This window comes from Anas platyrhynchos, chromosome 14 (genome assembly GCF_047663525.1).
Source record: "Anas platyrhynchos isolate ZD024472 breed Pekin duck chromosome 14, IASCAAS_PekinDuck_T2T, whole genome shotgun sequence".
Lineage (NCBI taxonomy): Eukaryota > Metazoa > Chordata > Aves > Anseriformes > Anatidae > Anas > Anas platyrhynchos.
In genome coordinates, this window is record NC_092600.1 from 15,701,064 (window position 1) to 15,720,905 (window position 19,842).

General features: G+C 39.5%; 1 protein-coding gene across 6 annotated transcripts in view; it reads left to right on the forward strand.

Annotated features, from left to right (window-relative positions):
- SLIT3 (slit guidance ligand 3) overlaps positions 1–19,842 on the forward strand; it is a 515,831-nt gene that overhangs the window by 251,199 nt on the left and 244,790 nt on the right. For all 6 annotated transcript variants that reach the window (XM_027468588.3, XM_027468587.3, XM_027468585.3 and 3 more), the window contains one exon: positions 14,553–14,624. In XM_027468588.3, the coding sequence (XP_027324389.1) occupies positions 14,553–14,624 (72 nt within the window). The remainder of the gene's footprint in view (positions 1–14,552; positions 14,625–19,842) is intronic.

Here is a 19,842-nt window from a genome sequence, read left to right on the forward strand (position 1 = left end):
AGGTATTGACATGCTTAATTGATACGTGCAAGGAGAGACCATTTTCATATCTAATTTCCATACGCTTTCTGCTTTTAAAAAAACTAGCTCCGTAAAAATGTTATAGATTCAGCTAAGCCCTGTCATCCCAAAGGAGCACTTGCTACCATTTACCTTGATTTAGAGCCAACTACTCTTCTAAGTGGAGCTCCATTAAATGGATCTGATGTATGCCTGACTCAAACATGCGTCAGCTTCTCTTATGATCAATAGTGGAATATTTATATTAATAAAGCACCAAGTTAATTAAATAAAATAGTCTTCTGGGTAAACTTAAGATACTAGGGGATGGGCAGAGAATCAATATATTCTGCCATTTGAACATTAACTATGTGCTCTGCAATTTTATGTTACCTTACCAAAGATGCTTGCAGTGTAGAAGTCTCAGATACACAGAAACTCCCAATGCAGAAAGCTCTGAAGCATCCTGTAAAGGATTTGCTTATCGAGTTAGAGAAAAACAAGAAAAAAAAATAATAAAAAAAAAAACTTTTGTCTGCATGGCAAAACTACTGAACCACTCTCTTTATTCCTACAAACACCCATTGGAAATCCTTTTTTTTTTTTTTTTTTGGGGGGGGGGGAGGTTGGACCATACACAGCAGTCATGTAGGTGTTTTCCCAGTTGCCTGTACTATTACAGCCCTGCTGAAGAAGCAGTGTGCATGCAGAACTGCCACTTCACATTTGTTTTTATCATTGAGTCACAGGCCATCTGTTTTGGTTTTGAATGAAATATCCTAAGGAAACTTGAAAAAAATGCCTTTAAATTTGCTGGCCACTCATGAGTACACGTAGTGTAAGTGTGGAGCAGGGACTGTGTTCATGTGCTTGTGCTGAAACCCTCTCAGACACAGCTGGGGGAGAGATTTCTGCATGAGTGGGTCTCTCCTGAGCTCTATGGAAATCTACCCCTGCTCAAAATATAATCAGAAGACTCAGTCCCAGATTCACGTCATTATTTTGTTATGAAAAGACAAACTCTTCTGTTCTTGTTTTGATGTAATTTCTGTAGCATGCAGGTGGCCTTTGAAGGAAGCAGGTCTCCTCAGGTACCATTGTAATGCACTGATACTACTTCATCCTGCCTTTTATCTATACTTTAGGGTTTCAATTCCGTACAATAAAGTAAAACATGTAACTAACACTGCTGCTCGAAAAGAATGTCTGAATTTGACAACCAAAAGAGATATGTGAGTGGTAGGGGAAAAATCGTATTTCCATGTTAGTAATCAACTTGGATTTTGTTCTGAGTAAAAATGTTAGCATCTATTTGGTCAGGGGCACTGTGGCATTGCCACAAGCAGTCACCCCTGGTCCAGAGTGGAGCAGCTGCATGCCCCAGCCCTCCATGAAATTGGCCAACAGTGCACAATCCTCACCAGTGCCGGGCTCCTTCTCGCTCTCCTCATGCATCTCGGAGTCATTTGGAAGGTAATGAGTTGAACAGAGAGAGTTAGAATATATCCCTACAAGTTCCTTCAGGCCTCCTTTCTCAATTTTAAAAACCTAGAGGAGCCAAACTGACAAGCAGTCCCTGCCGAGCAGGCAGCATTTTCCGCATGTCGCATGGCTGTAACGTGGGGCCAGCATCTGACTGGAAGATATCAGTGAGACCCCTTGCCTTGAGTTCTCTGAGAGATGCTGTCTGCTGTGTGAACTGCACAAAATCATCATGTAGACCCAGAGGAGGGTAACATGGATTAACGCACAGAAATTATTGAAATAATCAGTAAGAGTAGTTCTGGTAGAGCAGAAAATGGCACTGAAGATTTCCTGTCATGTATGATTTCTCACTTCATCGCAGAAGAAAAGCTGAAGGAATAGTCTCCTCTCTCTTATAGTGAATTTTGTCTTCCAGTAGCTAATTTCAGCTTTTACTGAAAATATTTGACTTTGTTTCTATTCTTGTATCGATATGGAACTCTCAGAAGAAGACATATATATTTTGTGTGGTTAATACTTCCAACTGTGCTTCATATATTGAGAAAATTTCTGGCTCTTATGTAATATTGCTAATCAAAGCATGCATGTTACACGTGAAAATTCACATTATTTAAAGGATGTAAAACTGTGCTTCTGCTATATTATCGTTTTTGGTCAAGTGTTGGTAATACATCCCAACCCAACCATTTAATGTTGGCTTGCTTTTCTTTTTTCATATCACTCTTATGTTATTTGATTTAGAAAGACTGAACAAAGAGTGCAAGCTAGAAACCATATTGGAACCATATGTGCTATAGTTGGATATAATCTATATCATAATCATATAAATTTAACAGGGTGGGATAGGCTTAGGTAGAAAATCACTTTCTGGGTTAGACGTAGTTCCCTGGTATTTAGGTTGTCTTTCCAGAAATCAGCTTTTCAAAGAAGGGGTGAGTGATTGCATCTGAGCTTGGGTAAAAACAGATTCTGTCATGAACCAAACAAAAACCTTTGCGTATGGAACTGCAATGTAGAAAAGATTGTATTTTTTGTCTGACTTTTAGATTCTGCCTCTTGTTTTATTTATTTTATATGTATATTTATTTTATCTAGGTGTCTGAAAGTAATGATGCAAATAAAAAAAATCAGGATGTAAACTTTCTGAGCTTTATAATGTAGTTTTTTTTTTTTTTTTTTTTTTTTTTGATAAGATAGAACTATTAGTGTCATGTGAAAATGTTTCAAGTATTATAGTATCAAATACAAGACTTAAGGTGATATGAGTTCTTTAAAATATGTATATTTAATGTGGAACAAACATGCCTCCATGTTCAGTGTTAGATACAGCTGTGATGTTTAATTTTAGTGTTTCTTGGGCAATCAGTTTATTTCTGAGTTGTTAATTGATTTTATTTTTGTTTTCATTTTGGCAGTATGCATTGATTTTATTCAGAATAATAATAACTGAGGATGCCCTCCTCCTGGTCAGAAGCTTAGACAGATCCCTGCAAGAAATAACAAAAAAAGTAAAAATAACGTAAAAATGCCCCAAGCTCTCATTATCACTTGCATTGATTGTCTGTTGGTAACAATTTGAATGCAATACGTCATCTAAAGCAGCAAGTGGAGGGGCTCCTGCTGTCTAGGCGATGCGAGTTTTGTCTGTGTTTGAATGTGATTTTTTTCCGAGTGCAAAGCTCTGCTTAGACAGTAAAGTAAAACACCTTTACCATCAAAAACAGTCCTGCCAATCAGTTTGTACTTAGTGTTAGGGTATACGTGTTGCCCTTTAGCTAACTGTTTTTCCAAAAGCTTTTTGAAGTAGTTTATAGCACAACAGCTGTGTCGCAAATTGAAGAAACTTTAGTTTGGGTTAATTAAAAGCCAAGTGTTATTGTCAGGTAGAGTTTCTTCTACAGACTCACATAGCTGTAGTGGACTTTAGAGGAAGTTGTCATACTTCCCAGCAGGGTTGAAGTCAAATCACTCTTGAATTTGATGTTCTTTGATTTGAGAGTACTTCAAAGGTAGAACAGTGATGTGTAGACTTTTTGTTGCTTCTCTTTGGAGTCTGTTATGCAGGAGGCCCTCTCCCCAGTCTATCAGCTTTTTTTTTTTTTTTCTCCTATTTAATTTAATTTTCTGAGCTGACATTGTCAATCTGAAATTCAGTAACATGCTTGACAGTGACTCAGAGGAAAGCCAAGTTCATTTTTGGAAGTGGCTTTATGCAAATAAATCCTTTTGCAGATCACTGAAGCAAGGCATTTGCTGATCAATCAGAGTAGTGCCCTTGTTTCCTTGTCTTCTTCAGGAATAAAGCTCACAATATGCCACAAGGATCTTTCTGACTTATTTTAAAGAGTTCACACGTGCACACATCTCCTTATGAGCATTTTTTATGTCTTTGGGGGAATCTGTTTCCCAAGTAGAATCTGGAGTTTTCAGAAAGCAGACTTGGAGAACTTACTTGTAACTTATAAGCAAGCCTGGCCTGAGTAAGTGGTGACGAAGTTCTAGGGAGACTTAATTCTTATGAATTGTCTTGGTTTTAACTTTGTCTTTAAAAAAAGCTTTAACTCCTTGGTAGGTGTTCTACCAAAACTCTTAAGTGACAAAACATTCAATAGGATGAGTGATGTGATTAGAAGTTGAGTTTTCTTTTGGAGGAATTTATTCTTTTACATGTACATGTTAGCAGAAAAGTAGTTTGTATTAATTTCTCTGTTATGTTGATTAGCATGTTCATTCTACTAGTAAACTTTGATTATATTTTTTGTATTTAAAACACATTTTATTTATATATATTTTTTTAAACCTAGCAGTATTGAATGATACAATTTCTGTTCATGGAGTTTAGCTTCCTAGATAGTCATTTAAGAAAATAAATGATTTGGTTATGCTTCAGTGAATCTTTTCTTGTATGTGTGGATCAAGTTGTGGAATGAGGTTTGGAGGTATCATTCAGCTGTAATGGTCAGGGCTGACTTGCTGTGAAATAATTGAATAGCTTGTGGGTTCATGGAGCTTACTGTAAAAGGGGATGATAGTATTACTTAAACAGTTGCGTCTTACATGAATATCCCCAATAGAGTTAACTACTTTATGGTATTACATATTGGTCTAATAAATCTAAATATCATACCCACATAGAAAAATGAATTAAGGATACAGACCAGTCTGAAGAGTATCTTCTTACATCTGCAGTGTTTCACAGAGGTTTTCAGGGATTAAACTATTCATGGTAGGAAAGATATATAAATGTGAAGTCATAAAGTCAAAATAGAAGCTAAAATATTGTGAAAGAAGGGACAGGATGCATAAAACTGTTTTGTCCATTGTCTAGAGCTTCTGTAGTTATTAATGGAGTACAGACCGCTGAGTGTCTCCACAATAGATGTTACTGGTACAATATTATAATTTATTTTTAAAAGCTCAGTTACAGCTAAAGCAGTAGTGTGTTCCCTTTACATTGTTATACTTTCTACCCCAGAATAATAACCTCATGATAACAAGGGCTTAGCTATAACCAAAATGTTGCTTTCCTCACTGAAGTGTATTCAGATAGTTTGCAATTCATTTCTACCTCACCAATGTGAATGAAATGTCACTTTAGTTGGTTTTACTATCCATGGATTCTGTATAATTTCTATTACCTCTATAGTCACAGAAATGCTTATGGTGATTGTGCAAACAAATTATTGGCCTCTTTCTGGAGAAGTTCATTAAAAATAAAACCTAGACTTTTACACATGTTATTGCTCTTTACTCCTATTAAAATAGACTATTTTTATAGCTGAAACATGGGATCACAGCCTGGATTAAACAAATACTATTATGACCGTGATTTTTATTCTGTGTGTTGTTTCAGTGAACTGGATTATAACTGGTCGGGGAGGTATTTTTCTTAAGATATCAGTAAAGTGCAAAAAGTTCTTTGCTATAAAAATGCTCATCATTTAACGAAGGTAGGACTAGGTCAAGAAAGACCATTGAAGAGCAAGTCTCCCTCCAGATGTTGATCAGTTATTCAGTGATGGCACAGTTTATTAGCTCATGTTTTATATTTATGATTTCATATACTTATCCCCTAAAAGTAAAGACTCACCATATTTTTAAGAAGACATGACCAATAAACTGCAGATATCTTTTTGCTGAGCAATCACACTGTGCTTAACCAAAGCTAAGGATCTAATCTGTGGAGATCAGAAGAGGGTCATATTGCCTTCTGATTTTTATTTACTATTTACAAACATACAGGATGTCTTTCCAGCACAGCATAACTAATGAAAGTGTAAAACACAACAGGTCAATGGTGCAAAAGCTATGTTTTGAACTAGTTTGAAAGAGAGAAGCCTTCATATTTCTGGATTTCTACTTTCAAAATTAATAACATTAAAAAGCAGCAAAAGAGGTGTTTGCATTCATACTCTTTTAACAGCAAGTGAATATTTAAAAGAATAATGGAGGATCACTTAGAATCATTGCCTTCTGTTGATGTCAGTGCTTGCTGCTAACTCTTCAAGGTGCATGATGTTCCTGCTAAATCATTTTAGTGTCTCTGTGTTGTGATCTCACTGGGGTGGAGGGTGGTGTAATAGAAGTGCCTTGGTAGAATTTGGTACTGTGTAGGAACATTATCACAGTGGGTCACTGTAGTGTCTGTGATCCAGTTGCAAATGTGTAGTGGTACTGGATAATTCCACATTAAAAATAAAATTATCTTTCAAACAGAATCCCTTTTAAATTCATTGTCAGCCAACATCACCTGTGATAAGCCTCAGGGTACAAATTGCATAGAATGGAATACCCAGTGTATCACCCAGTGACTTGCAGGTATTTTTTCCTATCTCTTCCCATACCCTGCTAGAGTACCTTGCTCCAGTCACTGTCTCTGGGTCTTACTGTCTCATCTATTAGAGGAAGAATTAAATTTCTTGATAATTCTTGGTAAAGCACTAAAGACCTACATTAAATGCCACTTAAAAAGAAGTGTTATTGTCATTTATTTGTCAGAAGCTTTATCATATTTCTAGAGGAGTGCTTCTCTTCCTCAAGTGCTTCCTCTGAGTCCACTGGCCATCATTTGCCAGTTCCTGCTCCTGAGCATACTGAAAGTTGAGTGTAAAGACACTGAGGTACAATTTGATTTTTCTGGTTACATTCCAAAGGATAAAATAGGCGCTGCTTTCTAAAACAAAAATCTGATTTGTCTCAAGATGGGTGGTTTCAGAATAAAGGTCTCCTAAATACTGTCTGATCAGTCTTTAGTCAGCATTTTAGAAATGGCAAGAGGCAAGAGAAAATATTTGCCCTTAAGAGATCACTGAGACACAGATTACTGTTCATTTAGAATTATAAAAATATTTGTTAACTTTATAAGGAATAATCTATTAGATTTAATTTTCTGGGTTTGTTTTGGGTGTGTTGACTGCCAAATGTAGTACTGTGTCTAATTTAGTGAAACAGAGGGCTTTTGTTCATCTGAAGTGACTGGGCTTTTTTAAAACCTCTTGCAAAGAGTACACAAATGTGTGTTCTCTGTTCTCATAAGCATTTAGAAAAACAAACAATCAAACAACACTTTACTGAGAGACTCCTGTAATCTCATTAAGACAGAAGTCATGAACCTGTCCAAGTCCATGCAGGTTGGAGCTATTGAAGAGTTTTCATTAACAGATGGCTTTTAATTTGGTCTTGGAGAAGGAGAAAGATTTTGTTAAAATAATTATCTACCACTGAGGTCTTTTTCTTCCTTGATTGCTTATCTAACACACTTCCCCTGTCTTCAAGCTCAGGCTATATTCAGTGTTCCAGTGTGAATGTCTGTGCACGTCTGTATGACTTGGGTTAATGAGACTTTGTGAAGCTCTGAGTGCACATTGCAGTACCAAAGGGTAGAGTTACCATCTATCACCTCTCAGTAAAACCTGATCAACAAAGAAATCATGGTGTTTGTCTTCTGCAAGCTTAGCAGTAGTGCATGACTGTGTGAAAGCGCTGAGTACTGGTTTAATTGGAGTCTGTGAGCTAAATTCCCTCCCTTAAAACAAACAAAACTAAGCCAGACAGAGTTCCTCAACAGCTTCCGAGAGCATGAATTGATATTTAGCTGTATTATGTAGCAAAAGCACAATCACCTTGAATAGCTCAGGGTGCAAAATATCTGTAGGACCTGCTCTTGTTTTGCAGAACTCGGATGCTGTCAACATCTACACTTTTACTGCAGTAGTAGCAGCAAGATATTTTTTCCCTTTAGAAAATCAGCCGCGATTCCACGTTTCCAGCAAGTAGTTCTGTACAGTACTGCTGTTCTTAAGCTCTTGCCTTGTAGCCCATCGGCAACAAAGCTTATCCATTTTTCCTTTTAGACAGAGAGCTGTAACTGCTACTTTATGATAGGTAAATACCATCTTTTGCAGTGAACATCCTGAATGAGAGAAGTTGTGGCTTCACGGAGTGCGTGAGGCCCCTCCTGAGTATGGAGGTGCTGTTGTGAGTGTCAGGCTTGCCACAGCTTGTTCCTATTGCTGTTGGAGAGAGGCATTTTGTCTATGCTTTTCCCACCTGGAATATGATAAATATCTTGAATATGTCTTGCATATTTACAAGGCTCAAAGTAGTTCAATTGTCCTCAGCAACGGAGTCAGTTATTTGTTAATCCAGCTATAGAACAGGAAAAACCCTAATATTGAACAGCTTTGCAAATACTAGGACAATAGCTCCAAGACAGGAATAGCAGTTAGCTGTTGAAAGTATTAGATAGTATCTTAACCATTAAAAAGCTGCCACACAACTTTGGCTGAGCAGAAAAAAAAAATCTTTTTTTCTTTTTCACTGTAAGTGAAATACCGATTTAACGCGATACAGAGGCTTATTAAAAGTTGTGGTTGAACAGATGTGCAGACCTTATTTCCAAGTCTGCACCCTTGAGCTCATGCGTACTGGTACTTATACCTCTAGGCACATTTGCCACACAAGGAGTTCATGCCCATTGCTCGTGTACCTGGTGATCACTCTTGTGTCTCTGTCTTTATACGCACTTTAAAAGCACAACAGCGTTGCAAGTGCATGCTTATTACAAAGAACACAAATCTGCATCCTTTTCCACTGTTTCCTGAGAATGAGTGACTGGAGCTGGGTAGGAGGATGTCACCAGATTAGCTGTAAGATTGCTCACATCTTTGAAGGGACATTTTATCAATGGGCAAGAAGAAACTAGCAATCAGAAGGGCATCTGTACTACAGCCATTCTGCTGCTGGTTTTATGGTGTTGGTCATGCTGAGCTAGAGGCTGAGCAAGGATTGAGGCATTGCAGGTTGTTGTGGATTGTAATAGGAAATTTGGGAGAAGACGAATCTTCCCTGGGAATGGTGCACCTTTAGCCAAAAGAAAAAATCTCTGCCCATATTCATGTTCTGTGCTGGCATTGTTACAACAACATTGTTTCCCCTATGGATTTTGCCTTTGATTTCATGTGTTACCCCATTTTGTCTTGCAGACTCTTGCCTTAGTATGCACTCTGCCCTCTCTTTTCACCCTCTGGAAGTTACCTTCCATCTGACTCCTACTATATGAAAAAGTTGACTTGCTTATCTCTTATTATGGGTTATTGAAGAGAGACCTATTCTCTTTAGATTATGATCTCTAATTTTCCCTGTCTGTGGCTCTTTAACTCTGTAATTGGGTTATTTAATTCAGAAAAATGTAGGATAGAGTTGGTGTATAACATGCTGTATGATTTTTTTTTTTTTTAACAAGACAAATTGCAGTCACCAGTTTGTATTAAGAACGTGCCCTTTTGCAGAGTAATTCTGCCTGCCTTTAGCCTGGTTGAAGGTAGGCTGAAGAATACTCCATAGCCTTTAATACTGCAAAAAATCTCAAGAGCATTTGTTTTATTTTACTTTGGTAAATGCATAAGACTGAAACACTTTTAGCCCAGAAATGCTGTTTGGTGGAAGGATGTGAGCAAGCTACTGGTATGAATTAACTAATTCTCATTCTTCTCAGCCATGTGTGCTGTAACTGGAGGGAACCTAGTGTGCAAAGTATCTATTTCTTAGCACTGGTGGTAGCCATCATATTTTCTTAAAACCAGCACCCAGACCTTTCCATTGTTTGCTTAGCAAAATAAAACTGAACATAAACTTCCCAGTAGTAACATGTCAGGAAGTGATTGCGGGAAGCAACTGGTTACTTTGCACTCCGGCTGTATACAGTTGAATCAATCATTGCTTGTCATATGTTTTTCCATCAGCCACTGTAAGAGCTGTGTGAGAGTTCTCTGTGGTTATTCCAAAGGCACAGTAGAATTGTGGATAAGCTAGAAGGTACTTGAAGGAATCATGTTAGACTAGATTTTCCCTTCTGTTTAGGGAACTTTGTGTTTCCTAAAACTTTGTGAACTTTGGTTCCACATGTAATGGTTAATTCTGTGAGTTTCCTGTTTTATTCTGTGATCAACATACAGTGATATGCTGGGAAAGATACAGGGTAGGCTGTGAGCCATTTGCTCACAGTTTTTTTTTTTGTCTTCTCATTCAACTCCTGTGACATTCAAGGGAAGTCCCATTCTTGAATGGATAACGGTGGACAATGATTTCTCCTTCAGCCTTTTTGAGCAGGAGAAATAATAAGAGTGGCATTCAAGCACAAGAAGTATTTCCCAGACAAGCTGCTTTTCAGGCTGTCCTTCATTTAAAAAAGGTTTTTGAACTTCAGAATCTGTATACCAAAAAAAGATGTGGGAAATGAATGGTAAATACACGAACGGTGTACCAAAATATACATCTTTTTCCTCCTTTAAAAGGTAGATAACCTAAGCAAAATGCCATCAATTTTGATTTCCATATGCTACATCTAATTTTCAGTACCATTGTAGCTTTGGAAGCTGTATTGAAGTAGCTATTTTAATGTTTTAGATCAGTAGTCACAGTGAAGACTCCGTGTTCCAATTAACTGATTTAAGTTCTGTCACTGGCAAATTAAAAAGCTAAGGGGAGGGGGGTGTAATGTATTGTATGGTTGTGTTAAACAGTTGATGTTTCACTTGGGATGCAACAGCTAGCAGTAAAGCAGGAAGCTAAAAAAACATCTGTAGCAAAGACTACAGAGGCACTTAGAAATCAGCAGATTGGGTGTTTTTCCTTTCCAGTCCTTTTACCAATACGGCTCTTGCAAGTCACATCCGAAGATCAGTGAAACAACATTATACTTGCAGAGGGAGATAATCTCTGTCCAAAGCATTTTAGTTGAATTAAAATAAAACCCAAAATATCCATTGACTTGTGCCAACTCCAGCCCGAGTCTGGGTTAGATTAATGTGTGATGTGCCATGCAGTGAGGGCAGGGGAGCTACAGCTGCTGGGCTATGGACACTTGCAGTCAGATCTTGAAAGTCTCCGTGGCCCCGTTTGCCCACCTGTGTGCTGCGAGCCCTGTTCCTTGGGGGCCGTCCCTGCACCCTGACTGTGCAAGCTGCTGGCTGCACCAGGCCAGCATCATCCCCTGCTGGGTTCTCACAGTGGCTTCCCCTGTGATCTGTTACCGCGGCCTTGGCCAGCAGTGTCTGTCAGACAGGACAGCTGTGGGAGGGAGCAGGGGCTGCTTCCCAAAAGAGCCCGGGCCATAGTGAGGAGTGGCTGCTTTCAGAACCTCTCAGCCATCCACACCTCTTGACAGTTGTGTGGCAGGTTGAACTGGATGAAACTTGCCTCAGGTTATTAAAATCCCCAGAAGAATAATTAAATTTGAACACATTTGTTTGGCTCAACATTGTCTGTACTTAACCAGGAAGCAAATGCAGGTGTGTCTGTTGTGGCTGAAGGGAAGTAACAATGTCCAAGGAGGGATTTTTATGAATCAAGGGCAAGTTTTCTTTCCCAAACCACCTGACCATCAACACTTTTGGAAAACTGTTTGGAGAACACTCAGACAAGTCTTTAGCTGAGGACAGTAACCATACATCACTAAATAGCTCTATTTTTTTCCCCTTGGTTCCCTACAAATTCATCACAAGGTGTTGGGCTTGCTGCTTCCTGTATAAGCAGGACCTTTATGAACAACCATATGCTAACACAGCATAGTGCTTAGGTCATCTGCTTTTGTTCAGTGCTCTCTCTATTATTGTCTATTAAAACAAGGATTTGGGAAACTGAATGTTTCTCTAAAGCTGGATTTTTTCAACACATTTTCTCCTCAAGGATCCATCATGGATCAGGGCATGGAATTCATCTTCTGTTATGAATGCATGTGGCTTAAAACCTTTGCCTAAGAAATAGGAAGTACATCAGCTATCATTTATTTGTCTTCAGATTCATTGTTTATTTTTTCTAGAATATCACAATTCTTTATTGTCTGTCTGTTTGTGTAGTGTTTTGTTTTGCTTTGCTTTGGGGTTTGTGGCCTCACGTTAGTTTATCTGTTTTCCTGCAGTTACTATTAATAACCAATGTTTATTTTACATACTGTCAGGGACAGCTTCCAGTTATGTCTGTAATGAGAAGCAGGGAATGAAAAGCTGGAGCTCTCTGATAAACTGTGTGGACAAGTTGCTCATTACAGCCCTCTACTCCTAGCAAATTTTGTGAAGTGCATGGGTGGAGTTTGCTTGCTTATGAAAAATGCTCAACAGGAGTTCGGCACGTGGTTAGGAAGCAAGGAACGCTTTTCCTAACCATCCCGAAAAGGCGTGATCGTAATGGTGAGAAGGCAGTTATGGAAAATGAAGCATGCAGTTGTGAATTTTCTTCCGTGCTGCAGAGCTAATACCATGCAGGTTGTCAGTTGTTCAGACCGCTAGAGATATTTATGAAATCGGTACACGATACTGGAGATTTAGAGAGGCGGTATCGTTAGCTAGAGAGTGCCTAAATGGAAAATAAAATTAATGCAATTTATGAGAAGATTGTCAGAGAAAATCAATCAATTTCCTACAATCTCCTGTTTTTGCCTTACTGCAGGGGAGATTGGAGCATAAGGAGAAAGCAGTGATATAAATTGGCCCTTTCAGACCATAATAATATTAGAAAAAAATACTTTATTTTTATTTTTTTTAATTTATTTTTAAACCTGATTTGAAATAATGCACAATAAATACTGGACAAATGTAACTTGAGGTGTTGGTGGGTTTGATTTATTTTGTTTCATCTTGCACTTCTACTTTTTCAATCCCTTTCTCCTTGAGGTAGTGTAGCTTTTTTGCCATCAGTTCTTGCTATTTTTTTGCCTTCCTGAGCAATTTTGTCACACTTTCACCATTGGCTCAAGTTCTGCTGTGCCTCACTGTCACACGTAAGTGACTTCTTGTCCCAAAATCCATCTTCAGCATAAGATTTCCTTCTTACGGGTCTAAAATGCACTTTTCTTTCTACTCCTCTGCCTTCAGGTTGCCTGATCATTTGTCTGGGTTGAAGGTCTCTCTTTAAAGAACTAATATTTTGTTGCTAGCAAAAGAAAGGGGAGGTGAAGGAAGGGTCAGGGTGTGGATCAGTGTTAAACAAATTGTGAAGGTCACAAAGAATTTTAATCTGGCTTGAAAAAGAGACTTGTATCCAGCAGCACATTTTTGTTTGTGATAGTCTGAATGAACAATTGTGGCTACTTTGAGAATTTGGTGTAGACTGCATGACTGGTATAAATTGAATTAGTCTCATGACAAGGACATAGTCCCCTTTTTTTCTATCTGCCTGATGGAAAACAGAAGAAAGCCCTGCGTGACACGTCTTGACCTGCAGTGTCAATGTGGGCTTTTGTGACAGGCTCTGATTTCTGGCCTTTCATTTGATCAAGCCAATTTGGTGGAGGCTAGAAAGGAGGCTTGCAGCAACACAAAATGTACTTACAGCAAAGAGTATCTGGTGGCCAGTACAGATGACTGCCTTTCAGTCTTAATAACCATCAGAAAGCCAGGCTTTCTTTCTGAAATTGGGGCGTCTTGGGTCTGTATGACAAAGTGACACAATCACACCAATTAAAGTGCTCTGTAACACCCTGTACTGGGGTATCACCTTTTTCTCTCCTTTCTTCCAGCCATCCCTGTGCCCTCCGTTTCCTCCTTTTGCTTATTTCTTCCATTTTTCTCTCCTCACCTGCTGACTTCCTTTCATCTTTCTACCCTTAGTGCTTCCCCCCACTTTGTACCCAGAACCAGAGTGAAATCTCTCCCTGTCTTCCATGCCAATGGTGCTCCAGCAGAGAAATTGCTGGGAGCACTCCTTTTCCTTAGCGTGACAACATCCCAGCTCTCTGGTTCTGTGCCTGGTTCCTTCCCACTCCCAGTGCCTGTTCACCTCCCCCTGTTGTCTCTGGCAGGGGTTGCACAATGGGAAAATTGCGGATGAAATATTTATAGTGCATCAAAGAAAGGGAAACGCGACTGAATGCAGCTTAAGTAACAGAACGTCACAACTTGCAGGGCTTCTTGCTCCGCCTGCACTCACCGTGTAGATATAATGGTTGAACCTGAAATGTTTTCTAGCATTTAAAGTACCACAAAGACATTCTGAATTGCTTTTTTTTAATCAAAGTTTAAAATTCTGCTCTTCCCACTGACACAAAGCAGTGTTTGTTCATTTTTAATGCATTGTACCTAGATCTTTTTTTTCCCCATAAATTTACAAAACAATCTAGGTAATAATTGCCATGGTTTTCTGGAATATTAATTTCAAATAAGAGGATATAATCTGAGAATGTGTAACCCAGTGTTTTTACAGCTCATAAACAGTAGTGTGGTGAGAAACATTTGCATTTATGCTATGGGGTTGCAATTTTGAGGCCTAAGATTTATCTGCAGGTACTGTGACAGTGTGTCACAGCATTGTGCCTGTGTCATGCCCACATTTCAATGACATTTTCTGAAAGCTCTGGCATTTGTCTCAGACTCTGGTGGTTTTGGTTGGACAGTCATTTCAGCTCGTGCCACAGACCTCTATGGAGACAATAAAAATTTAACGTACGTGTGGTGTAACAAATTCAAAAACATCTACTTTTCTAAGAATGTTTTGTTCTATTACATCATGTACATTTGAGAAATGTGTTCTTTTCGTTAACATAATTCATTTTTTTCTCTTCCCTTATCCAGAGACCTCAGTGAAAACCAGATAAAAGGAATTCCTAGAAAGGCCTTTCGAGGAATCATAGATGTGAAGAACTTGTAAGTAACCACTTCATTAATATATGTGGTAAAGAAAATTATCCCTTTGTGGTGAAGAAAATTACCCCTAGGTTACCTCTGGCAGTTACTATTCAAGTACAATGTGGTCAACTCTGCAACACAAAAGGGAGCAGTGGACCCTGCTGTGAACAGCAGGCTGTCATCAAGGGCCCCACGCGCTACTTTAGTCCACACATACACTGTGAAACACACCTGGGGAAGTTTTGAGCAAATAAAAAGGTACACTTAAAGGCTTTACCTCTCCCTGTAGTGTTGCTTCAAAATCCAGTGAAATCATGATACAAACCTTGAAGCATAGCCTTTTGGGAGGTGAGATTGAGATATTTTGCTTAGCTAAAATTTGACAGTCTTTTGAAAATTAATGTTTTTTTACAAGCAACTAAAGGAAGAAAAATTGCTTTTGTTGTTTGTGTTAATGAAGCTTGTCTGTCTTAGATTGGCCTTTGCCATTTTACAAAATCTAGTTATAAAAATGTGTATAGAAAGACAGTTGGTTCTGTATTTCCAGGGCTGTTTATTTTGTGTAATAGAAATGCACATCCATGCACAAACACTGGTGTTTCACCAGTGAATACAATGTGGATTGCAAAAGGAGATAACAGCCAGCAAGCTGGCAGAAAAAAAGCAGAATTTCCTGAGCAAGCTGTCAGCCATGCTCAGAGCCATTGGTATTAGCAGAGTTACCTCACCAATAGCTCAGGTGGAATCTCAAACATAAAATGCAGTAAGGGTAGCATAAATAGTGTGGATTTTTTTTTACTTTACTTAGCATAAAAATCAGCTGAAGGGGATATAAAAAGAAACACATCTATGAACAGCCTGGCAACATACTTGTCCCCTCCCCTCCTCATTGAACCTCCTAAGTTCCCAAACTAAACTTTTTCTACAGGCAGCACGGAAACTGTTAAGGGTGGTCAGCATGAGTCAGAGCACCTGCATCCCAGGGCCAAGCACAATTCTTACACTTTCTCTGTAATAATGCATTAATGCTGTATTGCAAGTGTTGTCACATCACTGAGTAGTGCAAGGGAAATGGTGCTACAAAAGCTGCATCTTACCTCCCCCAGGCTGGGAAAAATAGGCACAGGAGCAATGCTGTGAGATGCTCCCTGCTTTCTCTGAGCCCTCTGCAAGGTTCCCTTGGATTCTTTGGCATAAGGAGAATGTGAAGACTTCTACATGTCATGTAGCATTAACAGCTGTTTCTGCAGGCATTTGGCACGCTAAGCTTGTGATTCTTTAATGGTTTGTTACTTTCTTCTATTCAACAGTGAGTTCAGATTTTCAGGCATGGTGGCTTTTTTCCTGAATGCCATACTGAGAAAGCACCTCTTAAGGAAGTACGTTATATTCATCTAAACCTGGGCTTTTATGTTTCCCTTCAGTGGAAGAGTGTTAGAAGACCTGTGTGAACAGGTCTAGTTCTTAAGACAGGAAAAAAGAGTGAAAACTCCGGAGAATATAGCTTATCGAGGGGAGAAGTTTGTGGATTTTAGACAAAAGCACAATGCTTTTGTCATGTTAGAGTGAACTTTACTTACTCTGTGTAATCTAGAGGAACAATAGATGGTGTTTTGTTTCAGAAAATCTAACTTTCCCAGCCATAATTCACTGTTAGTTGTCTAACTTCATTTAAAATAGCAAAGTTTGCATTCAGAGTTGATTTACGCCTCTCTGGTGAGCTGTCAGAAAAATCACAGGTGTTCTTTGATTTATGCAGCCAGCCTCAGCACAGAAGGAATCGGGGTCTCACCTTTGCGTGAGCTGATATCAAGGGATGGCTGGCTGGAGTACTTACACAGACTCTATAAATGTCAGGATCTAAAGCTTTAATAAAAATCGTGACTGTCAAGTTAGGCAGTATCTATTATTTTGCTGTAAAAGGCACAGTATCAGAAGGGCTTCCTTGCAGTCACTCTTTCCACCTTTCAGCAATACTGATGTTATCCCAGAGACAAAATAATTCTGGCTGGAAGCCACCTCTGGAGGTCATCTAGTTCAACCTCAAGCTCTGTAGGAGCACAGAGCCCAGTGCTCTAATTAACAGATCTGCTTATTTCAGCCACAAGTCCTGATTATTGTTTAGACACGTAGCAGGAGAAGCAGACTTTTCACTAAGATCTGCGTTTACTCCTTGCTAACGAATGCATGAATTTTATGTCCCGAGTGGTTCATTATGATGACCATTACTTCCAGTCAAAGACCAGCGGCCTACAAGTTGCTGAGAAAAAATGGGACAAAGTCTTGCTGTTGGAAACATATTAAAATTTCTGCAGCGGTAACTGAGGGTGTGATGCAAGTTGAACAAAGTTAATATTTAAAACTTTAAGCAGAAAGCTTAAACATGCCAGTTCCCATTCTCAGCCTGGCTTTGGCAGCCAACACGCTCCCTTCAGAGTCACAGAAATGACCATGCCAATGAGCACGAGTGTTTGAGCACCTAGAGGAAGAATATGAGTCTCTGCTTTTCAGTGCCATTCAGCTGTTCAAACACCTGCACTGCTAATCTCCTGGTGGCTCTCTGTCTTATATGCACTAATGTGATAGCAGCAGGCTTGGCTGTTTCTATGGTTATCAATTTGCAGATTTATTGTACTGGTTCAGAGTTCTTTCAGCCTATAAAGCACGTTTTTAAGGGATCTTTGAGACTTAGACAAGAAACAGCTACATATTCCCCCATACTCCTCAACCTTTTCTAATTTATCTTTAGAACTTACGTAGGAAAAGGCTGGCATTGAATTATCTCTGTTTTCATGGCATAACATTTACCATGGCCTCAAATTCTAAGTTTCATGGAAAAAAAAAAATACCTCTGTAGGTATTATAATAGGAACACACAATTGGTAGATCACATTAAGGGCTCCCAATTAACACTGTTTTTAACATCAGCTTGGAAAGGTTCCCTTCATAAAAATTGTACAACAGTTGATGCAGGAGACTAAGGCAGGGCACAAATTCCCTTTGGATACAGGAAATACACAGTGCAAGGGCTTAGTAAGAATTAGAGCAGGTGCTGTGGGCAAACTCAGCAAGAACAGCCCTACCTCGGCATGGCCATAGCAGCGAGCCCCACAAAAGGAGTATAGTGGTGTAAACTGACTGACTGCGTGCTGCTGCATTGCTGGGGAAGGACAGCAAGATGTTGGGGATCACTGTCTAGCAGCAGGATTCCAGAACTGGAAAATACAGTTTTGGCCATTTAGAAAAATTAAACATTAAGATGATAGGAAAGGAAAAAAGTAAGAGTTAGAGAAAGCAGTGTTTTGGGATATTTTTCACCATGCCTTTCTTTTTGAACAGTGAAAGCTTTTCATCTGTTATTCTCTTAGCAGAGCAGGGAGCTCAGGAAAATGGTCTCACATTAGGGCTATGCTAAATAAGAGCTTTTAAATGTCATGGAGGCCAATGTTTTGCACAAGACAGAGACAAAGCTGAGGCTGGCAAAATGAGGATTTAAAACTCCCAAGGGGGAGACGTTTAGTTGTGTGAATTATTTTCATATGAAGAGTTTTCTGCCATTTGACTGTGAAATGCAGAGGAAGAATCTGCTCAGAGAAAGAAAAATCTAGTGAGTTTATTTCTAATTAAAATGTAGAAACAATTATCTGGCTTTTAGAAAGTCTCAGTAAATGTCCATTATGAATAATGCATTTATATAGGAATCTGGCATGAATTGAGACTTTGCAAGTATTGTAGAATAGATGCCGAAATGCTGCTCACTGGTCGGATAAGGGGTTGAACAAGCAAGGGCAAGAGAGAGCCAGCTTGCAATGCACACCTGTACTCAATTTCTCTTACAGAACAGGAAATGTTTCTTGCAGGAATCTAGCCCCAAGTAAAAACACTTATTTCAAGAATTAAAGAATATAGATTTGGGTCTTGTTGAGCTTTGGGCTAACTCAGCACTGTCAGCAGTGGTCTTCCATCATAAAAATATATAGAGTCGCTGCTTGGATTTCTGCACGTTTCCCCTGCTTGTTTCACATCTTGGCATCCAGCTGAGTGTTTCTCTGCTGAAGCATTCCTGCAATTTGTGTTGAATTCGGCCTGCCCAGTCCACTTTGCTGAGGGCAGGCCAATTCCCAGAACAGGGATATGCAGAAGTTGAGTCAAACAAAGATCCTGTACTAGCAGAAGCCATTCTGTGAAGATGCTGCCTGTGCATACTGGCGGTGAGCTCCCAGCTTTTCCTCTCATTGTGCTCTCTTCAGCACTGTGAAGCTGACCGTAAGCAGTCGAGCTGCATGGGGATCGCAAAGCATTGCAGAAACAATCATCTTGGAGCCATGATGATGCCGGGGATAGTGGTTTTGTAGGGAACACTCCTCCATAAGAAATGCGCAGGACAGATTTAAAAGATCTGGGCACCTTGCTGCCCTGTGTCCTTTTGCTGTCTCCTGGCAGAATTTTGGTCCTTTCTTTTTGCAGCATTGTAGTAAGGAAAATCAATAGGTTTACCAGCAAGCAGAGAACTGTCTGAATTAAAATGGCAACACTCTGGCTGTGTTTCCCTAAGCCTTTGCTCCGTTGCCACTCATTCTGATCTTGCACCTTCCAAACTGAAAGGAAAGCTACTTCTGTAAACAGTGCGAGTGCAGGCGAACATCTGGGACAGGCAGAGTGCCCTGACGTGCTGTCAGCACCTCTGCCTGCGCAGCCTCCAAGACCCACACCAAGGAGCAAATGCTGATGGCAGGGCCAGGTGGTAGGAGCTGGCCCGTATCTGTACCAGTACAGACCACGGAAACGGACTGATTGAGTGAAAGGAAAACATGCACAGGTGTGCAGTGTGGTTGCAGGGAGAGCAACAGTGCAGCGGGGTGAAGGGGGAGTCAGGCTGACGGTGAATGCCACACAGAGCTAGAGCCACCTTCAGTTACAGTTACTGATACATATGCCTTGGGGTTTGTTTGTGTCATTTCTTGTTCTTGAGTCACTAGAACGCAGTGCTGTGTATATCCATCTTCTGTCTTTTTCCTTTTATAGGCTTTTACTAAAAGATAGAATTCTGTAGCATTAGGATGCAGAAAAACACAAGCTGACAGGTTTATCTGCTATGATACTATGGGCCCATTGCACGTGTCCAAATATTTTGCAGCCATACATAGGATAATAGCTCATATTACTGCATCCATATGCCACTTTCCATATATCCTGGGGCCCCTTGGGAAATTGTGAGTAATGTTCTGCTCTATAG